Source organism: Aethalodelphis obliquidens, unplaced genomic scaffold, assembly GCF_003676395.1.
Source record: "Aethalodelphis obliquidens isolate GAN/ISIS:26980383/991018 unplaced genomic scaffold, ASM367639v1 scaffold6, whole genome shotgun sequence".
Lineage (NCBI taxonomy): Eukaryota > Metazoa > Chordata > Mammalia > Artiodactyla > Delphinidae > Aethalodelphis > Aethalodelphis obliquidens.
This window is the reverse complement of record NW_020837950.1, coordinates 54312903-54333963: the sequence shown is the minus strand read 5'-3', so window position 1 is coordinate 54333963 and position 21061 is coordinate 54312903. Positions and strand designations below refer to the sequence as shown.

The 21061-nt window shown below is 38.9% G+C and overlaps 1 protein-coding gene and 1 long non-coding RNA gene across 4 annotated transcripts in view; one reads left to right on the top strand and one right to left on the bottom strand.

Moving 5' to 3' along the window:
• PDE5A (phosphodiesterase 5A) overlaps positions 1 to 13889 on the top strand; it is a 120402-nt gene extending 106513 nt beyond the window's left edge. Inside the window, exons 17-20 of the mRNA XM_027103612.1 lie at positions 226 to 289; positions 5533 to 5607; positions 7138 to 7221; positions 9379 to 13889. Of these exons, the coding sequence (XP_026959413.1) occupies positions 226 to 289; positions 5533 to 5607; positions 7138 to 7221; positions 9379 to 9516 (361 nt within the window). The 3' untranslated portion in view covers positions 9517 to 13889. The remainder of the gene's footprint in view (positions 1 to 225; positions 290 to 5532; positions 5608 to 7137; positions 7222 to 9378) is intronic.
• LOC113619058 (uncharacterized) lies at positions 6928 to 20147 on the bottom strand. Of its 3 annotated transcripts, none has more exons than XR_003432263.1 (4): positions 19767 to 20147; positions 13763 to 13855; positions 10227 to 10339; positions 6928 to 8397 (listed from the first exon to the last, which is right to left on the bottom strand). It is a non-coding gene; the product is annotated as an uncharacterized LOC113619058 (long non-coding RNA). The 3 variants fall into 3 exon arrangements; XR_003432264.1 differs by having other exon boundaries at positions 10227 to 10336; positions 13767 to 13855; positions 19767 to 20144; XR_003432262.1 differs by having other exon boundaries at positions 10227 to 10336; positions 19767 to 20140.
• Between the last annotated feature and the right edge of the window lie 914 nt (positions 20148 to 21061).

Genomic DNA, 21061 nt, shown 5'->3' with positions numbered 1-21061 from the left:
AAGGCAAATTCCAGTAGTTCACTGGGTAACCAAAACAATGACACTGTGATATCACTGTATCAGCCCTGCTTCTATGTAAATTCTATTTCTGTTTCTTTAGTCTATAAACTGCCATCCTCGTAGTTTAGAGGGTTTTAATTTAACTTTTTTATTAGTAACTATTTACTAGGGTTTATATTCACATAAAAGTAAACAGGAGTATTGGGCTTCTTTTTCCCTTAACAGAGCGATGCTGATGACAGCTTGTGATCTTTCTGCAATTACAAAACCCTGGCCTATCCAACAACGGGTATGTTGCTTAGTGATGATAAAAGTAATAATTAAAAAGTCAAAATAAGATAAATCTTTGCTCTTAAATATAGTTTTTGAAGTATTTGGGGAACTTTTTATCTAAATTTTAAGTAGTATTAAAAGCAGATAATTGGACATAAACAGGTTTTCTTTTTTAGAGGACTCATTAGCACTTAATAATATTTGTAAGATATATTAAGAAAGAAAGCATCTATATTAACACAGCAAACCTAGCTGTTGATAAAGCTTAATTCCAATACTACTGCTGGCTTAGTTGGGGATTTTTTTTTTAACACAGCCCTTTAATAATATTAAAGTTTAGAAGAAGCAAACTTAAATTTTCTTACGGTTAGCGTATTAGGCTATACCTCAACTCCAAATAGGCATTAACAAGTAGAACTTAAACACTTCTGGTGCTTAGAATTATAGGACATGTTGATATAAGATGTCAGGAAGGATCTGATCAGGGCCTGTGGCTAGGAGGCTAGAAATACATCCTCTCTCACTGCTGTAACATTTTGCAGTGGCGATAAAGGCCCTAAGCTAAAAGAAGGGGTGGGTATATATGCAATGATGTGTATGTTGTGGTTTTGTTTTTTGAGATTACATCTTGAATCCTAAATGTACTACCTGAGATTATTGACCACTGCTGTTGGTCACAGCTCTGGGCTGCATAGTCATGGAGCCCAGTAATGACAGGCTCATCTCATGAAACAAATGCTGAGAAAACGGTATCAGGAATGCACTCTCCAAAGTGCCTTAAATCTGACATGCCACAAGCACTCAAGAAATGTCTTTATAGACCTTCCTGCTCCATAATAAAAGACTATATGCCCATTTCCAAATAGGAAAGAGAATGGAAGAGGGAACAATTTGTCTTTTCACTTACTCTTTCTTTTTTCTGAATGAAACCCTGAAAAAGTACAGCAGTGAAGTTGGGGTCCAGACATAAAAAGCAACACTATAAAACCTCTATAATTAAAAGTTTGGTATTGGTGTCAGACCAGTGGAACATAATAGAACATTTAGAATTGCATAGAACGTTTAATATATAATAAAGATAGCATTTCAAATAACTGGGGGAAAAATAGACTTTACTAAATAAGGTTAGGATGATTTTCCCATCTCCATAGCCGGATGGCAAAAGACGAAATTGGATCTATTCTGCATACTTCCAAATGGGGCATAGAGTTCAGTGCAGAGAATTAAACCATACAAGTACTAAATAAAAACGTTTGTGGATTCTTTTATAAACAAGGAGTGAGAAAAGTTTCCTAACCATGGCTCAACATGCAGAATCAATAAAGGAAAAGACTGACAAATTTGATTACAAGAAAATTAAAAAATTAAGAAAATTTTTTGCATGGCAAAGACACTATAAGCAGAGAAAGACAATGAAAAACAGGTAAAAATATTTGCAACTTTTATCTGATAGATAGTTAATATCCCTAATATTAAAGAACTTCTTAAAAATAGAGAAGAAAAAGGCCAACAACCCTACTGGAAAATGGGCCAAAGATTTGAACAAAAAGTTGATAGAAAAAGAAATGTGAATGGCTCTTACTCATTTGAAAAGGTTCTCAGAACCTCAATCATAAGGAAAGATGCAAGTTAAAACTACACTGACACATGGAACTTCCCTGGCAGTCCAGTGGTTAAGATTCCGTGCTTCCACTGCCGGGGGCAGGGGTTCGATCCCTGGTCAGGGAACTAAGATCCTGCATGCCACGTGGTGTGGCCTTAAAAAAATGAAACAAAACAAAAAACCAATCAAAAACTACACTGACACAAAAGAACTTGTACAGAATCTCATTACAATAACAGCGTTACTCCTAATAGTCAGAAACTAGAAACAATCCAAAAGTCTCTCAACAGGAGCATGGATAAATGCATTGTAATACACTACTCCTTCACACAGTGGAGTACTGCTCAACAGTGAAAAGAAACTGAAACTGATACAGGCAACTACATGGATTAGTCTCATCAACACTAAACTGAGCAAAAGAAGCCAGATACAAAAGAATACTGTTATGTCATTTATGTGGTGTTCTGGAAGAGGCAAAAGTAATTGATAGGGTAGCAGTTGGCTGGGGAGGGAGGGAAGAAGGTGCAGGGATTCACTGTGCAAGGGCCTGAGGGCACCTTCTGGGTGACAGAAATATTCTGTTTCTTGGATGGGGTGTGTGTTACCTAGTTGCATGCATTTATTAATATACTGAACTGTATACCCATGGTCTATGCAATTCACAGTATGTAAATTCTACTTCATTTAAAAAAAGCACTGAGACACCATTTCTCAATTGTCCAATTGGCAAACACCCAAAGGTTTCACAACATACTCTGTTGGGGAAGCTGTGGGAAAAAAAGGAATACAAAATACTATAACCCTTTGGAAGTATATGAATACACAAATTCATGTACCATTACTCCTAAGAATGTTATCCCAAAAATGTACTGGCAAGAATATAAAAAGACATTTACACAGGCCTATTCATTTTAGTGCTATTTGTAATAACAAACACTGGAAATAACCCAAATGTTCATTAATAGGTTACTGATTGAATAAACTGTAGTACATTTACATGATGAATCCTCTGCAACAGCAAAAAGAAATAAGAATTCTCTATACTACCAGGGTGTGATTACAAAGATATATTATAAGTAAAAAAAAAAAAAAAAAAAAAAAAGCAAGGCAGAGAAAAATGGGTATGGTATCCTACCATTTATCTGAGGAGATGAAATAATATATGTACATATTTGCTTATATTTTAAAAAAACAGAAGGATTAATCACAAAAAAGTTAATTTTTTCCCTCAGGGGAAGGAGGGAATAAGATAGAGGGAACAGAGATATAAGCTAGAGTTGCTTGCATGTACTTGTTTTGTAGATTTAATTTAGAACCATGTAAATTGCTCTTATAGTTATAAAATAAATTGAATTTTTAAAAAATCACTTAACCTTGAAAGTAAAATGAAACAAAATGATTTTGGTTGCAGAAACACACTGAGAGGGACTGTTTTATTCCAAGTGACATTAAAACAGTAATTTGACCATATAACTCTGGTGAGATGTACACTGAGAACAAAAAGAACTCTAAAAAAAAGAAACCTTTAAAACTGTTTTTAATCATATTAGTGGTAATTTTGTATAGATATTCAGTCATCATTGTGGGTGATGTGGGATAAAAGCAAATGAAAAATTATATGGGTATTGTTGAGAAGTAGGATTTTCAGCATGAGTAGAAAGATAAAGATCTAAGGTGGATAAGGTTTTGCAGAAATCCCGTAGTTCTGAATTTGAATAGGAAATACTGTATGAACTTACGTTGTATCTTAGCTCCATCCATTAAAAGGGCTTAAAAAACAATGATCACCCTGGTAGTAATGAATGAACCTAGTGCCCAGATTGAGGTCTCCAAATACCTCAGTTTAAAGGAATTAGGCCTCCACAATGAAATGGCTGATTGTGGTTCCAAAGCAGGCAATGTACAAGATGAGCCTAGAACATCTTGTTATAGCAGAAAGCAAGGAAGCTATCAAAGACTCATGAAGCCATGTCAAAAGAACAAAGAAGCCAACTTAATGTGCTCTCAACTGGCCAAAATGGAACAACGTCTGAGTGTCAGTGAGGATTGAAATACATTATAATGTTTAAATCCAAGAGTTCAAAATAATAATAAAAACAATAAAACAAAACCTTCCACAGCCATCTTTGGTGGATTTTTAATAGTAACTAAAGTAGAGAAAATCAAGTATTTCTCGTGCTTTACTTATACAAATTGTACTTTAGGGCAGGGGTCCCCAACCCTCGGGCCAAGGACTGGTACTGGTCCATGGCTTGTTAGGAACCGGGCCTCACAGCAGGAGGTGAGCAGCGGGTGAGTGAGTGAAGCTTCATCTGTATTTACAGCCGCTCCCCATCACTCCCATTACCGCCTGAGCTCTGCCTCCTGTCAGATCAGTGGTGACATTAGATTCTCATAGGAGTGCGAACCCTACTATGCTCTGCGCACGTGAGGGATCTAAGTTGCATGCTCCTTATGAGAATCCAATGCCTGATAATCTGAGGTGGAGCTGAGATGATGCTAGCGCTGGGGAGCAGCTGCAAATACAGATTATCATTAGCAGAGAGGTTTGACTGCACAGAGACCAAAATAAATCAGTTGCTTGCAGACTCATATCAGAACCCTATCAGTGAGTGACAAGTAGAAAACAAGCTCAGGGCTCCCACTGATTCTGCATTATGGTGAGTTGTATAATTACTTCATTATATATTACAATGTAATAACAGAAATAAAGTACACAATAAATATAATGCACTTGAATCATCCCAAAACTATACCCCCGACCCTGGTCCGTGGGAAAATTGTCTTCCACGAAACTGGTCCCTGGTGCCAAAAAGGTTGGGGACTGCTGCTTTAGGGTAACTAAATAATTGATATGGGGAACTTTATTTTATTTCAGCTATAAAGGAAAAAGGAATGATTGCTTTGCATATTACCTTTTTGCAGCCTTTTAATTAGTGAATCTAGACAAAGATCATGAAGGGTTGTTAATCCCACAAAGAGAAGCAACCAGGCATTATACAGCCCTTGAGAAAAGTACAGGGCACTGCCTGTGAAACAGTCATGGCAGAAAAAAAAAAATTCAAGTCTCAATCTAATCAAGTGTCTAGATCTCACTACTGGTGTATGGAAATACAGGGTACAGAGAAACATTAAATTTCATCATGCAAACACAATCAACAAAATCCAGACAGTGGAATACTGCAGGATTAACAACCCAGTTTATTCCACAACAACCAAAATTATAAGGAATATTTTTAAAAAGAGAAGAGGAGGAACTGGTAGATTAAAAGAAACCTAAAAGGCATATCAATCAGCCTCAGTATATGGACCTATCTGATACTGTGTTTTACACAGCACCTCATACAACAGATGCTTAATAAATATATCGTTGATTATGATACAGATGGGCACACGGTACTTTTTTTCCACTGATTGATGAAGTTGAAATAATGTTGCTTTTTTCTGTGTAATTATAGAAGATTACAAACTCTAGCCTTTGTGATTAGGTACACATTAAAACAAATAAAATTTCTATTAGTTGTTACTGCTTTATTCTAATTTTACTGATGTGGTTGAAAGCTACAGCTTTGATAGATTTTATCTCCATTTAAAGTCTCTGTTTTACGGAGTAATATGCTTTTATTTACCCAAACTTAGCCTGTTATTGATTTCAGATAGCAGAACTTGTTGCCACTGAATTTTTTGACCAAGGAGACAGAGAGAGAAAAGAACTCAACATAGAGCCTGCTGTAAGTATGAGACCTTGCTGGTAGGAATTATTCATATACATTTTTTATTGTAGATTCTTTTTATGCTTCTATGAGATCTTAGGAACAGAATTTCTCGTTATTTTTAAAAACTTTTCTTACTAGAAGATTATACATGTTTGCTACAGAAAACAAGTAAATAACAAGTCATCATATTGTACCTATATTTTGTAATTTACTTTTTGCATTTAAATATCATAAGCCATTTTTCATTCTAACAGATGCTGTCTTATATATCATATATAATGGTTACATGAAATAGATGTAACCATAATTTACTTTTTGGTACAATGTTTGCAGAGTTCACTATTACAAACAGCACTTTGATAAACATCTTTGTTGCTAAACATCTGTGGGCCAATTTTCATTACCTTGTTAGGATAAATTCCAGAATTGCTGTGTTGTAGGGCACACAGATTTTAAAGATTTTTGGATACATACTGCCTTTCTGTATAGTGTAGGGAATCTCGAATACAAGAAGATTCTTCTTAAACCACTGGAGAAGTTTTTCCTGGAAATGAAGCATAGAGTCTTTTTTTCAGTTCAAATGAACATTTACTGAGCCCACATTAAATGGGACATGGTTACGAGATGCCCCTCCTCCGTCTGTGTACCATTCCTTCCACTCTGCTTTTTTTTTTTTTTTGCGGTACACGGGCCTCTCACTGCCGTGGCCTCCCCCGCCGTGGAGCACAGGCTCCGGACGCACAGGCCCAGGGGCCACAGCCCACAGGCCCAGCCGCTCCGTGGCACGTGGGATCCTCCCGGACCGGGGCACGAACCCACGTCCCCTGCATCAGCAGGCGGACCCTCAACCACTGCGCCACCAGGGAAGCCCTCCATTCTGCTTTTTATCCTCCACTGGGTACATCCTATGTCTCATTAGTCTTTTGCAGTTATTCAGTCTCCTATTATGTAGTAGTGGGCTTGTTCAGAAGCTCAGAATCTTCTCAGGAAATGGTGGGTAGCAGAGTGATGGTCGCAGCTAATGGAGAATTTGCTTCATTTTAAACAAGCACTGACACATACTCTTTGCTCCCCATGGAGGTGCTGGGCTTGTCCGCTGCACCAGTCATGAGCTCCTGGGAATAAGCAGCAGTGACATCTGCATAATCTTCACTCAAAAAGCTCTCTGTGTGAATTGAATTGTAATCAACTGTGGCCTCAGTGCCTTTTTCCACAAAGCTGAGAGTGTTTGATTCCACATCAGCAGACAGTTTGAAAGCATGTGTGTTCTCCAAATACATGTCAGCAGTGGACTCTAGGTCAGTGCTTGACTGTAGGTCAGCAGTTGATTCTAGGTCAGTGATCAATTCTGGGGGTCATGTGGGGAAAGTCACAGCCGGGGCGAACACGGGAGAGAGGACCAGGGCCTTCCTGAGTGTGGTAAGAAGGCAGGTAGGCAGGTATATAGCCTTCCTCAGCTAACCCAGTGATTCATCTTTTTAGAGCCAACTTGCATTGTGTTCTTTAAGTAAATGCAGATCTGTGTGTGTCTGTTTCTGTTTTCAGGACCTAATGAACAGGGAGAAGAAAAACAAAATCCCAAGTATGCAAGTTGGATTCATAGATGCCATCTGCTTGCAACTGTATGAGGTATTTATTATGAAAACTAGTAGACTTGCTAAAATTTGACCATGTTATGAATTAAAACCTAAAGTAAATTGAAGCAACTAACACCAGGCGTATATTTTTTGCATCTTAATCAACAAACTAGAAATAAAATTATCAGGATAATTTCTTTTGCTAATGAACATGCTGTTTGTACTGAATAAGGAACACATTTTATATTTACTGTTTCTCAAAAATGTTAATTCATTAATGTATAACTACCTAGCGAGTGCCTACCACATGCTGGGATCCAGCAAATTCGTGTAGGGAACGCTAAGAAAAACCATGTGCGAGCACTACTGCCCTCCAGGAGGTACACTGTGCATACTCTATGTTCTTTTTAAGAGCATATTATTTTTAAGTCTGACTTTTGGCCTAAATAAGGAAAAATAGTTATCTAACTTTTTCTCATTGTCATAGTGTGGCTTAAGAAAATTTTTATGACGATTAAAAGGCAGCGGCTAGAAGAATATTGCAGGTTCCCATTTCCATATACCTGCTGGCTTGGGGTTTTGTTTTGGGTTTTTTTTTTTGCTTATTTATTTATTTTTTGAGTAAAGATATTCTCCCTAAAACATCCAATTTACTAGTTTTGATGTTCATGCCCCAAATATAGAAAGTAGATGCTGTCCTTGTCTTTAGAAGTTTAAACAGGAAACTGTCTTAAGTTTTAAGTATTTGGGAAAAGAACATTTATCATGGTGTAATCATAGACTGTCAAGACCAGAAGAAACCCTAGAAATCTTCTAATCCAGACATTTCACAGATTCCGTCATTGAATCTGTAAAAAGTCCAACTTCCAGGGAGATGAAATGTTTGTCCCAAACAGGTAGTTAATGGGAGAACTGTATTTAGAATCCAGTTTTCAGCCTGAGTCCAGGGTTCTAGCCAGTGGATGAATTTAAGAAAGAAGCTGTGGCTGAGGAGGGAAGGACAGGAGAGACAGCAAAAGAAAACAGGACAGAAGAACACTGGGTGTCAGGCCTCTGCACCACTGTCTCCCCACCTTTCTCGGCAATCTGTGCAGAAGTGTGTTCAGAGCAGTGTCTCCAACATCCCTGAATATCTCATTCTTTCTATAACAGATGCTTTTCTTGTGGATTGATTAATAGTTCCTCAGTTGTAGACACTCATGTCTCTCTTGATTTTTTTTCCCCATGCCTGTAAATATAGTCAAACTAACAGTCAAATCACCCATTATAGATTTCATCTTTCTACATTTCCTATTTGTGCAAGGATTCATTTTATTTGACTCCCCTGTTGAATTCTATTTGATATAGACATGCATTTTTACCATTATTACAGAAGTAATATGTTGTTATAGAAAAATCAGAATACGAAGAAGCAAAAAGATAAAATCACTTAAAATTCTACTACTCTGAGACAACCACTGTTATCTCCTTTCAGTGCATATGCTTTATGACATTTTCACAAATTTTTCATTTAACAAAAATTGCTCTTTGCAATCCGTAATATAAGATACATCTTTCTGTTTCAAATGTGTTTCTATGACATTTTTAATGGCTGCCAAATAGTAACACGATATTCCTAACCCCGTTGTTGGGTATTTAAGTCATTTTCAATGTTTGTCTATTACAAAGAAATCTGCAGTGAACATTCTTGTAGCTAAATATTTATGGCACTGTAGTTGGTAAATAATAATGTTGTTACATTAAACATAATAATGTTGTTACATTAAACATATACACATAGTTACAAATTAACCTTTATTATAATCTTGGATAAAAATCTACTTAAGTACATTGAATAAAGTCATTTTATAGAAAAACAGAAAAACTAAGCAGCTCTCAAGGCAGTCAACACTTAGGGAGAACCATTTGCACTACATAAAAGCAAATGGATTATTTCTCTGCAGAGCCGATTCCACACAGATCTGCCTCCATAGCTCAATAATGTTATTTTGGAATGTGTGTTTGCTCTCTCTCTCTCAGCATGTACTCCCTGTCTATATAGCTTAAGAGGAATCATTCATAAATGATCTGTACTCACACAGTTTGTGAGAATCCCAGCAGTGGGCCTGCTTATGAAGTGAGTGTACAATGTGGCCCTTTGCGTCAGGCCTGGGGAGAGGGCTTATTTCCTAGCTGCCATCTAGTTGTTGGCTTTCTTTTCTTTCTTTAGGCCCTGACCCACGTATCGGAGGACTGTTTCCCTTTGCTGGATGGCTGCAGAAAGAACAGGCAAAAATGGCAGGCTCTTGCAGAACAGCAGGAGAAGACATTGATTAATGGGGAAAGCAGCCAGGCCAAGCGGAACTGAGTGGCCTATTCATGCAGAGTTGAAGTTTACAGATGGCGTATTCTGCAGTATGCCTAGTTTTGCTATACACTGTACAGATTTGGTGTATACTTTGCCACTGCTGTATTTTTATTTTTGCACAACTTTTGACAACACAGCATGAAATGTTTTTAGAGGACTATTGCATATTTTCTGTATATTTGTTTTATGCCACTGAACTGAGATTATCAATGACACCTACTCTTAGCACATGGATAAGAGCTCTGTTTGTGATATTTTGTGTACTGCGAGGTACAAGTTGCATTCTTGCACTGAGGCTGGTTTTTTTGGTTTTTTTTGTTTTTTCTTGCTGGTGATTTTAAATAATTGGTTTTGTGTTTTCTGAATTACCAATCTTTCAAGAATGTTTGGAATCGTTTTTCTTAAAAACAGGCTAGGAGCAAAGTGAATATATTCTGTGACATTTAAAACCTTCATAGAATAGAGAAAAATATTGGCTGAGTGGATTTTAAGAGGAATGGGGTATATTTGTCAACACTGTATTACCTTAACAAAAAACGTTAAAACTCTAAACAAATGGAAAGTACTATAAGGTAGTACTGTAAAGAAAAGGCATTATTTAATTATTTTGCTTTTTTTGTTGTTAGAGAACAGGCAGGAGAGAAATTTCTCATTTCAATGCAATAAATCTATCCAAAGGCTACCCATAAACTCGCTTTGATCTAACCTACCTGATGGAAAGCAGGGGAAACCTTGGGAGAAGATCCAGTCACTGACTTTGAGGGATGAGTGTGATGCAGAAACGGAACAGCCGAGGATGGCTGTCAGTGAAGAGAACGTTCTGCTGGAAGACACTTCTGACAGTCAGTGAGTGTTTTGAATACCGAACTTCCTTTTTTAAATAACTTCCTTATCATTCACCTTATAAGCCATAGCTTGTAAGTCAACACTTTAAAACTCAACAGGAGAGCGAGAAAAAGTGATCATGGGAGCATTAGCCTGAATTGAGAGATGACTGTATAAGATAAGAGGGTACAAACTGAATCATATTTTTTTCTGTTTGTTAAATGGAGTACAGAGAAAAGTACAAAGAGCAAAGGGCTATGCTTGATATTAGGGTCAAAAATTAAATCGAGGGAACAATATGGTAAGAAACCTTAAGCTTGAGTAAACTTAGCAGTATTGAGTTCGTGACTGAGAAACTGCCATATCTTGGTTTACAGGACTAGTCAACCCAGAATCACAGAAGTTTGGGTATGCACCCTAAACACTGGCCCTGAGCTTGTAGTTAGTGGTATCTACTTCTCACAGCTTTTAGTACATTTATAAAATGTTAACATTTTCTTAGAATTTGAGCCCATTTAATTGTATTCCCACCGTACATGTGTGCCCCTAAAGACACTTTTATTACATATTGGAGAAGTAGATAATGAACTGAGAACCTAGTTCAGGAAAAGAAAATCTGCCCTAAATATGCAATAATGTTTGTGGGCAAGAGTAGGAAGAGAGGTATTTGTTTGATCTGTTCACCCCCCTCCCCACCCCTGAACAAAGTTTCTGAGTTTCTATAACTAGTTTGTATAGAAAAGCTCTTGGGGATATGATAATGCAGCATTCTCAAAGACTTTTCATTAAAACATGTTTTCCATTCATAACCATTTGTTCCCTAAACTACCTAAAATTCAACATATTCGTTAAGTTTTTAAAATTCTGAGTGTGTATACGTATCTTGACATAAAGTGGCTTTATTCTTACCCTTCAGGTTTTAAAAAGAAAGCAAAACAAATTGTATTGCCATTACTTTGTAGCGGTAAGGGCTATGTATTACTGTTGTGACACCTGTTATTTTCAAGATGTTATTCTGTTTTATGTAATATATATGAGGTGTGTGAGGTTGCCTCTTGGTGGCACTGGTGTGTAACTTACAAAGACTGTCACTAAAATAATGTATCTACATACTGGTATACACCTATGCATGCTGACACAATTCCTTAGTACAGAAAAACTGTCTGAAGAATAGCAGTCTTTAATAACCTATCTTTTTGCCGTACACATTGTGATTTAGCAGTTATGCTAAAATCAGTAGTCAAATACTTTAGTAGTTTGTTTAGAGCCCTCTAATATATGTCACTGAGATTTTTAAAGACACAGTAGACTATGTGCGGAGGATTTGTATGTGTGTCATTTTAAAAAGCAAGAAAGTGTATTTAGATTATAAATTTTTGGTTTACTTTTAGATAATGGCTTATTTTACCTTACTAGTTTAGAAACTGAAAGAAGTGGGGCAGTGACATACCTATTTCATTTTTGGGTATTTTAGTTCATACGGAAGAAGAATACTTCTTTAGGACTGGTTACTTGGTTCAAATAATTCTTAATTTTTTAGGAAAATCACTCCATACATGGATTATTACCTGGTACATGGGCACAAATTTTCTTATGTGGATATTTCCTTTCCAGTATCTTCTCAAGTTGGAAAAAATATATATATGTAGTCTTCTCTCACCCTACCCTATATTTATATTACCTGTAACCTAGCAAGAAGTTGTTTTTGCTCTAGATTAGTTTGTTTTCATTATAGCTGAGTACCATGATACCATTTCATTTCAATTTTCAGCCCCAAAAGTTCCCACTATTTTACTAAGTTGTGAGAAGATGTCTGTAAAATTGCCTGGTCTTGTACTTTTCACAGGATTGGCCTTTGCCAGCCACAATCCTGTGTGAACTTGTGTAAGTCTCTTTAACCTCTGTGAGTGTGAACAAGTTGTGCTGTTGAAGGAGTTATGTTTGGGCTAAGCCTTGTCTCAGAGGAGGATGTCACAGAAGGCAGCTACTGTGTAAGCCCTAATGGGCCCTGGAGACCACTGTCAGAAATGGGATAGCAGGCCAAAGAGCAAGGTATCTAATCCCTTAAGTCATTTCCTGTGTTAAGTTTCCAAGACTGAGAAAAAGATAGTACATTTCTTTGGCTTCTCATGCAGATCACTAGATGTGTGAGATTTAGAGCTGTTTGAGCACCTCATCTCACGGTACAAACCCTGGACGATGATGTTTCACCACTGATCTCTTTACTATGAAGAATGGTTTCCTTCCATAGGAGTGTTGGAGAAAAGAAAGTGTATGAAAGTGTACTGGAAATAATGGATTGCGGGAGGAAACCGGTTACAGATATATTCTTGCCTAGCAGTGAAGTGCCTTTATTTTCAGCACAGAGCACAAATGTTAGACCTACTCCAATCTGATGTTCAATTTTCCTGTGTTTCCACCTGATTGTACTCCTAAAGCTTTACAGGCCATCAAAAGAAATGCTGCTTGTTTTGTTTTACAAGATTGATTTAAGAAGGCGGGGTGGGGGGAGGGATGTAACTGCTCTCCTCTCCTGGGAACAACTACAGTTAAAACAAGGTGGTATAATGTAACTGCTCAGTGTTAGACATGCCTCGATCCACCTTTTATTGAGTTCCTGCTGCATGTCAGGCACTGTGCTCCACTGGGGAGAGAGAGCAGTGACCTCAAGGAGCTCACAGTCTCTGCAGGGAGTGCTGGATAAGAGACCTACCAGCTTCTGATCCTGCCGATTTAACATGAAAATATAGGGTACAGTTATCACTTTCATTTCCATCTATAACATATGTATTACGTAGTTTTCCAAGGACCTTCTTTACCTGGAACTTATTAAGAATCTGTCAGTCAGTGAACATCTTGTCTTCTTGCAAGCATGAATCACTTAGCCTGCTGATAGCTTACAGAACACCTTATGTAAGTAAGGAGTCATATATTCCACTATGTAGATTATTTTTCCATATGCTAGCCAGGTAGAGATTACTCAAGAGTTCTCTTAGACTGTTAAATTGCACACAGTTTTGGACCCCTTCTGCTCCAGCGTAGGGAGTGAGGAAGAAAGTATTAAAGCTCACTTTGCCCTTCTCAAAAGTCTGTGTAAACATATCTTAATAGATGTTGAACACCATGTAAATAGTTGAAAATATAAATTTCTATTTCAGTTTAAGAAAAAGCTTATGAATCATCACTAGCCACTGTTAATATCTATTTGTATTCTTACACCTTTTCAATACATTTGAACAAATATATAGTTTCTGGCACTATTTTTGTACTAGGATAAAGGAGTTACTATGTATATTATGTTTAGCTTTTAAGTCATTTTAAATAATTGTGAATGTTGATTTCTTGTCTTTCCTCTCCCCCCACCATGAGAACCATTTCATGTCACTCTCCTATGACAAAGTCACTTTAAAGGAACACTTACCCACCTACGATCCCTGTAAAGTCAAGAGACGGTCAGGGTGGTTCTCCACTGCGCAAACTCTTCGCTTGTCAGTTGCCTCCTCATTTTGCCATGCTTTGTAAGAATAAAAAGAAGAGTGAACAAGCAGATATAAGTGTTGTGTGATTATTAGGGACTCTGAATTTTAGGCAGGGAGAATGGGCCCATAGTTTGAGAGACTTTAATCAAGCTAACCTGTGGTCCTGTTAGCTGAAAAAGATGTGGTTTAATAAACTCCTTTCTTTCCTCAGCCTAGACACCTCAGTAATAGTCTTCTTGTTAATATTCTTTGCTACCAGTTTGAGGGCAACATTTTCCATACACCTCACCACTTCTCAAGTCCCTAACAATTCTATAGAGGGTGATGATTGTTACCATCCTCAGGTTGCATGCGGAGCTAAGGCTTAGGAATTAAATACTTGCCAAATGGCATGAGCTGGATTCGATCCCAGATCTGTCTAGTTTGAAAGCAGGTATTTATTCCACTTAATTCTCTTTTTGAATTTTAATAGTAAAAGGTCCCAAATCCACTCTTAGTGGATCAAATGGGCTACCTAGAAGCATTAGATACAAGATTTCCCACACCCAGCAGATCTGGTTTTGTTTGGGATTTTAGAGTTAACGTTCCTTTAGTTCATCTAGTAATAGCTAATGCCGTGCCATCACAGGATCCCAGGTACCACCGTGCTTCAGTGCTGCTAGTCTAGAGGCATGGAGGTATAATTAAATGCAAGATTTCTGACTCGTTATTTACTTTTGCCACTAGACAAGCCCTCTTCACGTGGAGCAGAATATCTAGGCTATGCCTAATTCACAAAGCTAAAGGCAAAAGTAAAATGAAAGCTCATGTAAAACAATATTTTAGACCTTCTGATCACTAGAGTGCGCCAGTTTCAGCTGTATTTAAAGAAGTAATCTTACTGGGTACAAACAATGAATAAAACTGCTTTTTTAAAGATTTTTACCAGCTAAAGAAAAACAAATGGAAAAAATCAATGGGGAATTAAGATTTGCTTACTTTCCTTTGTTCAGGATCATTTCTTTAAGATTTTCCCCAAACAATAACTGATCACCTGAAGTCTCTCTGATTGATACTCAATATTCCATCCACAGAGACATCATCCCTTCTTGTAGAAAAGGGAGGCATTTGACAACTCTCTTGAACCCACATTCTTGCTATCCGCTGTGCTGCCTTCTCAGCAAACAGGGATATATTTGATATATGCAAATGTCAGTATATAATTTTCTGTTTTTTTAAGGCATATAATAAATTAACAGAAACACTTTGAACGTGCAGAGAATATTCCTTGATTTTAAGCTATATTCAGCCTTTGCAGGAGAAAGACTCTATGTTTCTAATTTACAACCCATTTTTTTCAAAATAAACATCCACAAGAATTATGAATGGAATCAAAATAATTATTTGAATCAAAAGAAATCTAATTAAATGGCGTGTTTGCCTCATTTTAAGTGTACGTATGAGCGTGCATGTGTGTGTATGTGTGTGGTGTGTAAATATTCAGGAACTGAGTTGACTCAGTCATCTGACAGAATCCCAATGGCACATTCTAGGATTCATCTTTCTAAGTGAATTTAAGGGACAAGACTGCATGGCTAAGGGGGAGAAAAAAGGAATGAACATGAACTATCACAATAGCTTTAAACGTTAATATCCCCTATATTACTTTTAGAGCCATATTTCACTTCATATCACTGTTTCCCCTACCCAACAGGAGTGTTTTTTAGGCTTTATATGACGCCAATCCAGCATATATTCCTCTAAGACACTAGCTTCCCCCTTTACCAACCAGCTCTCTGAAAATCACGAATTCCCTGATCTCGCTGATGTACCCTGACCAAGGAGAAAAAGTATAAAACATGCTCAACAACTACCTCGGCTACAGCTGCTCTCTCTCCAGAAAAGCCAACAGAAGTAGTTACTAAGGGTGCTCTACCAAGTCTGTTAGAATGAGTAATGCACTTGGAGGAGTGTATGAAGGCAGGACCATGTCCTATCATTATTTCCTCTGTTTCTTAAACCTCTGCTTCTCTTTTTCTGTTCTGGCTCCATTCATAAGGGCTTCAAACATACTTGATTCTCCCCTGCTCTAAGAACACCTACCTGAATCACACAGCCCTCCCACCAGCATCTCTGTACTCTGTCTTGTACTTTGAAGGTACTCAACAAACACTGAGTGAAAGACTAGACTTCTCTCCTTTCCCATTTGACATAAAATTGAATTTTTTATAAAGAAAGGAGAAGGTAATTCCAATGAAGGACAACAGAAAACTCAATACAGCACTTTTAGAAATTCTCAGTTGGAAAAGAGCTGAATTTTAAGATGAAAAAAAAAACTGAATAAAACAATTTGGGGTAAGAATATTTGTTTTCTATTGTGAAAAATTAGTTACCAGGCTTTAATTCATAAATTGATAACCACTGGTGGAGTTACTCCCAAGGAGTTTTACCATATTGCTAGGAGCCAAGGAAAATTCACAAAGGCTAGAGGCCAATGATCTTGTGGAGAAGACAAGATTTACATTTAAAAATAAAAATAAGCAAACAGAAGACATTCATTCATTCATAAATACTTGATTCTCTCCTGAGTGTCAGGCTGGGGTAAACTAATAGGCATGGTCTCACAAAGCATCTAGTCCAGAGGAGGCTACACACCAGGGCAAAGAGACAGCCATGTCTATGCACTGAGGATGGGAGTGGAGGGTTTACAGATGGTTCTTTAAGTGTGTGACAACTGGTTTATAGCTAAGTGAAAAGGAAGAAGAGTATTCCTAGGCAGAAGAAAACATGTGAAGACCTAGAAGTAGCAAACTTGAGAACTTGAAAGCCTTCTCACAATTTATTTAAATAATTATAAATTTTATATTTTTAAATGATAAGGGTTAAAAATATATTTACAAATATTATGAATACTTATGAATGTTATATAAAATAAAGCAAATGTCATTTTTTTTTAAATTGAAGGTAGTTGATTTACAATATTATGTTAGTTTCAGGTGTACAACATGATGATTCAGTATTTTTATATATTATACTCCAGCTAATGTCCTTTAAATGTATATTTGAGCTTTTAAGAAAATAAGAGAAATCCCCACAGGCCAAAATAAAGCAAATTAAAAATCCAATCAGCAAGCATGTGAGCTGATACTATGTCAGGCCTGGGAATATTTGCAGATCTATATAATGAAGGGGTTTTAAATCAGACCAGGAAACATGGTCTTGAGATCCAGTGAAGCACTTGGGGAATGGCCCTCCAAGAAAGACTGAAAACTCTGAAAGCTGTGCTCTCAACATGTAGAAAGGGGAGGGGGTAAAATTCACTCAGAGACACAGGACAACTGAAGGACACATGCCTGTCTTAATCTGAGCTCTGGTTTAAAAAAAAAAATTGTAACATTGAGTCCATCCTCACATTAACACAGATTTGGGGTTTGAATGTGATGCAGGACTACCCAAGTTATTGATAAATAGCAGAAAAAGAAGTCTCAGGCAGGTAATATCCCTGAACAACTGGCAAAAGCAAAGGCAAAATGTCTTTGGAAGAACACAGCCTCAAATAGGCCCATGAAATTTCCACAGAAATAATGCCACTAAAGAAAAATTCGTAATTGCAAAATACATGAGGAAACAATTCACAGTGTACAAAGTCAGAAGCCACAAGACTGTACGATCATATACCCAAGAAATTCAGGCAACAGAACTCTTTGATAGAGGTGGTGGGGAGGAATCATTGACTCCTCACTCTTGTGTTTCCAAAGGAAGGGAGACCCCTAAAATGGCACTCTTGGTCTCCTGTTCCACCCTTAATCCAGTCAGATATGTGACTGGAGGGTGACAGCCATCAGTCCACAGTCCTAAAACGGGTGTGATTAATCTAATAAAAACAGTAAACACTGGGCATTTGTTTCTTTCTACCCTGATCCAGTGCAAGTTGAAAATCCTAGGTAAGTGTGTTCAGTATGTGCGCTGTCCTAAGGTATAGCCTACAGAGGGGTGGGGGTCAAGGCAGGGAGTGTCAGTAAACCCATCTGACCACAGCATGCTCTCCAAAGGAACTTATTTACAGGACCACCTCCACAAAGCTCCATACGAGCCACTGTCGCCATGATGTTCTTGGAGAGCTATGCCTACCTCCTGTTAGGGTTTAGAGACTTGCTCATACCAATGGGTCTTTTCAATCAATGTCCTCTCCTGTGTCTGATGAATGTGGTAAATCAGCGCTTTCCTGGGTCTGCTTGTAAGCTGTGCCCTTTGAGAGCACAGAGAATGTGCAAATAAGAACATCTTCCTCCTCTCTCCTTCCTGCTGGTGGCTGTATAGAAGGCAGGAGTGAAGTCAACACTGAAAGAGATCCCATTTTAGGAATGCAGTGAATTCACTAAAGAATTCGAGAGAAGCATAGTTGGAAGATATGTTGTTCTATTTTATATTAGAAAATTCTGAAAAGTAAATTTCACACGACCAGAACTTATCATTCACATTTTTTTCCCGCCTATCCTGTTTAAGACTTGCATCTGTGATAATCAGCACTGAAGCACACGAACAAACTTTGAGTCATTGGAAGCGAGTATTCACAGGCAGCACAATGAATGAGGCAGCGTCATGAGTAATCATATAACCAATAAAAATAAATGGTATTAGGGAACTGCAGAGGCAAGAAGATCTACACTATTTTTGTACAAACTGGTTTTAAAGACCACAGCATTGTGAGTATAACAGTCACTATTTTCTTCTGTCAGTGAGAGTTTTGAAGCTAGAGACAAAGAACACATTTGACAGTAAAGAATACAAGCAGGTGGTTCCTGAAATTGAACACTATCAACATGAATTGATTTTTACATGGTAATGAAATATGTACATATCTCTTCTGTATTCAGTTTCTTAAATTTTCATTGAAAAAAACATGATATTAGTTTCCTACTGCTGGTGTAGCAAATTACCACAAATGTACTGACTTAACACAAATTTATTATCTTATAATTCAGGCGATCAAAAGTCTAAAATGTGCTAGCAAGGCTACATTCCATCTAGAGGCCATTTCCTTGCCTTTTTGAGCTTTCAGAGGCTGCCTGCACTGCTTAGTTGATGACCTCTTCCTCCATCTTCAAAGCCAACAGCATAACATCTTCAAAGCACTCTCCTCTCTCACAGTCACACATACACACACTCCCCCTGACCCCCGCTTCCATCCTCACATTGTCTTCTCTAACACTCCTGTCTCCCTCTTATAAGGATCCTTATGATTACATGTGGCCCACACAGATAATCCAGGATGAGCTTCCTATTTGAAAATGCTTAACAATCATATCTGCAAAGCTCCATTAGCCATGCAAAGTGGCATAGTCACAGGTTCCAGGGGTTAGGATGTGAACATCTTTGGGGGCCATTATTCTGTCTAACACAGTCACTCTCACATGGACTCACGAATTATGTAATACATTTTTGGTGTGTTCTTTTAATAGACCATTTTTCAGAGCAGTTTTGGGTTGGAAGAGGATTGGCCAAGATAGCAGAGTAGAAAGACCCTGAGATCACCTCTCATGAGCACACAAAAACCACAACTAATTGCAGAACAATCACTGATGGAAAAGACTGCACCTACCAAAAAAGATCTTCTACAGCTAAAGACATAAAGCAGGAACCACAGTGAGACAGGTAGGAGGGGTGGACTCATGATATAACCAAGTCCCATAGCCCTAGGTGGGCAACCCACAAACTGGAGAATAATTATACAGCAGAGGTTGTCCCACAGGAGTGAGAGTTCTGTTGGGCTCACCAGCCCAGGGATCCTGCACTGGAAAAATGAGCCCCCAGAGGATTTGGTGTTGAAGGTCAGTGGGGCTTAATTTCAGGAGCCCCACAGGACTGGGGGAAATAGAGACTTCATTCTTAAAAGGTACACATAAACTCTCACACCAGGACCCAGGGTAAAAGCAGTAATTTGATAGGATCCAGGGCCAGACCTACCTGCTGGTCTTGGAGAGTCTCCCGGATAGGCAGGGGTGGCTGAGGCTCACCCTGGGGACACAGACATTGGCGGCAGCCACACTGGGGAGCTCCTTCTACCACACGGACCTGCCTGCTGGTGGCCGCCATTTTGGGATCCTCCCTCTAGCTCATTAGTGCCAAAACCTGGCCTTACCCAACAGCCTTTAGGGCACCAGTGCTTGGACACCTCAGGGCAAACAACTAACAGGGCAGGAACACAGCCCCACCCATCAGCAGACAGGCTTCCTAAAGACTTCCTGAGCCCATAGCCATCTCTTGACACTCCCCTACACATGGCCCTGCCCATCAGAGGGCCAAGACCCAGCTCTATCCACCAGTGGGCAGGTACTGACCGTGCCCTCCAGGAAGCCTGTATTAGCCTCTAGACCAGCCTCAACCATGAGGGGGAAGACATGAGACACAAGAAAACCACACTCACACAACCTGTGGACACAGCCTACCCACAGCAGGCCAGACCCCACCCTGGGACAAGCCAGGCCCTGGCTGTGCCCACTAGCAGGCCAGCACAAGCTTCCCCAGACCCCATACCCAACTGTGTCAGGAACTGGTGCCCCCCACCCCCCACCCCCGCCTCTGCCCCAGTGACCTGACACCAGCTCCAGGATTTCTGGGCCCTGCAGCAACTTCAGGACCTGGCTCTGCCTGCCAGTAATCTGGCACTAACCCCAGGACCTGGCTTTATCCACCAATGAGTTGGCACCAGCCCTGGAGTCTTCTGGACCCAGACTCCACCCACCAGTGAGCCAGGACTAGCCCCAGGGCCTCCTAGGGTTCTGCAGCCAGCCGCCTCATGACCAGGCCACACTAACTAGCAGCCAGCAACATCCACATGAGGCAGGGCCTGGCAACCAACCAGGCTGGGGGTCACCCAAACCTGTAAGACCACCCACATAGTCAGCCCATCAAAACAGAAGGACCCACACAGCCCTCTTAGGGGGAACCCCTAGAGCATATAGCTTGAGTGACAAGAGGGGAGTGTGCTGTTGTGAGGCATAGGGCATCTCCTACAGAAGGCCACTTCTCCAAGGTTGAGAAACATAACTAACCTACCACATACATAAAAATATAAATAGCAACTTAAAGAAAATGAGGCAGCAGAGGACTATGTTCCAGATGAACGAACAAGATAAAACCCCAGAAGAAGAACTAAGTGAAGTGGAGACAGACAACCTACCCAAGAAAGAGTTCAGATGTAAAGATGATCAAAGAACTCGGGAGAAGAATGGATGCACAGAGCAAGAAGTTAGAAATTT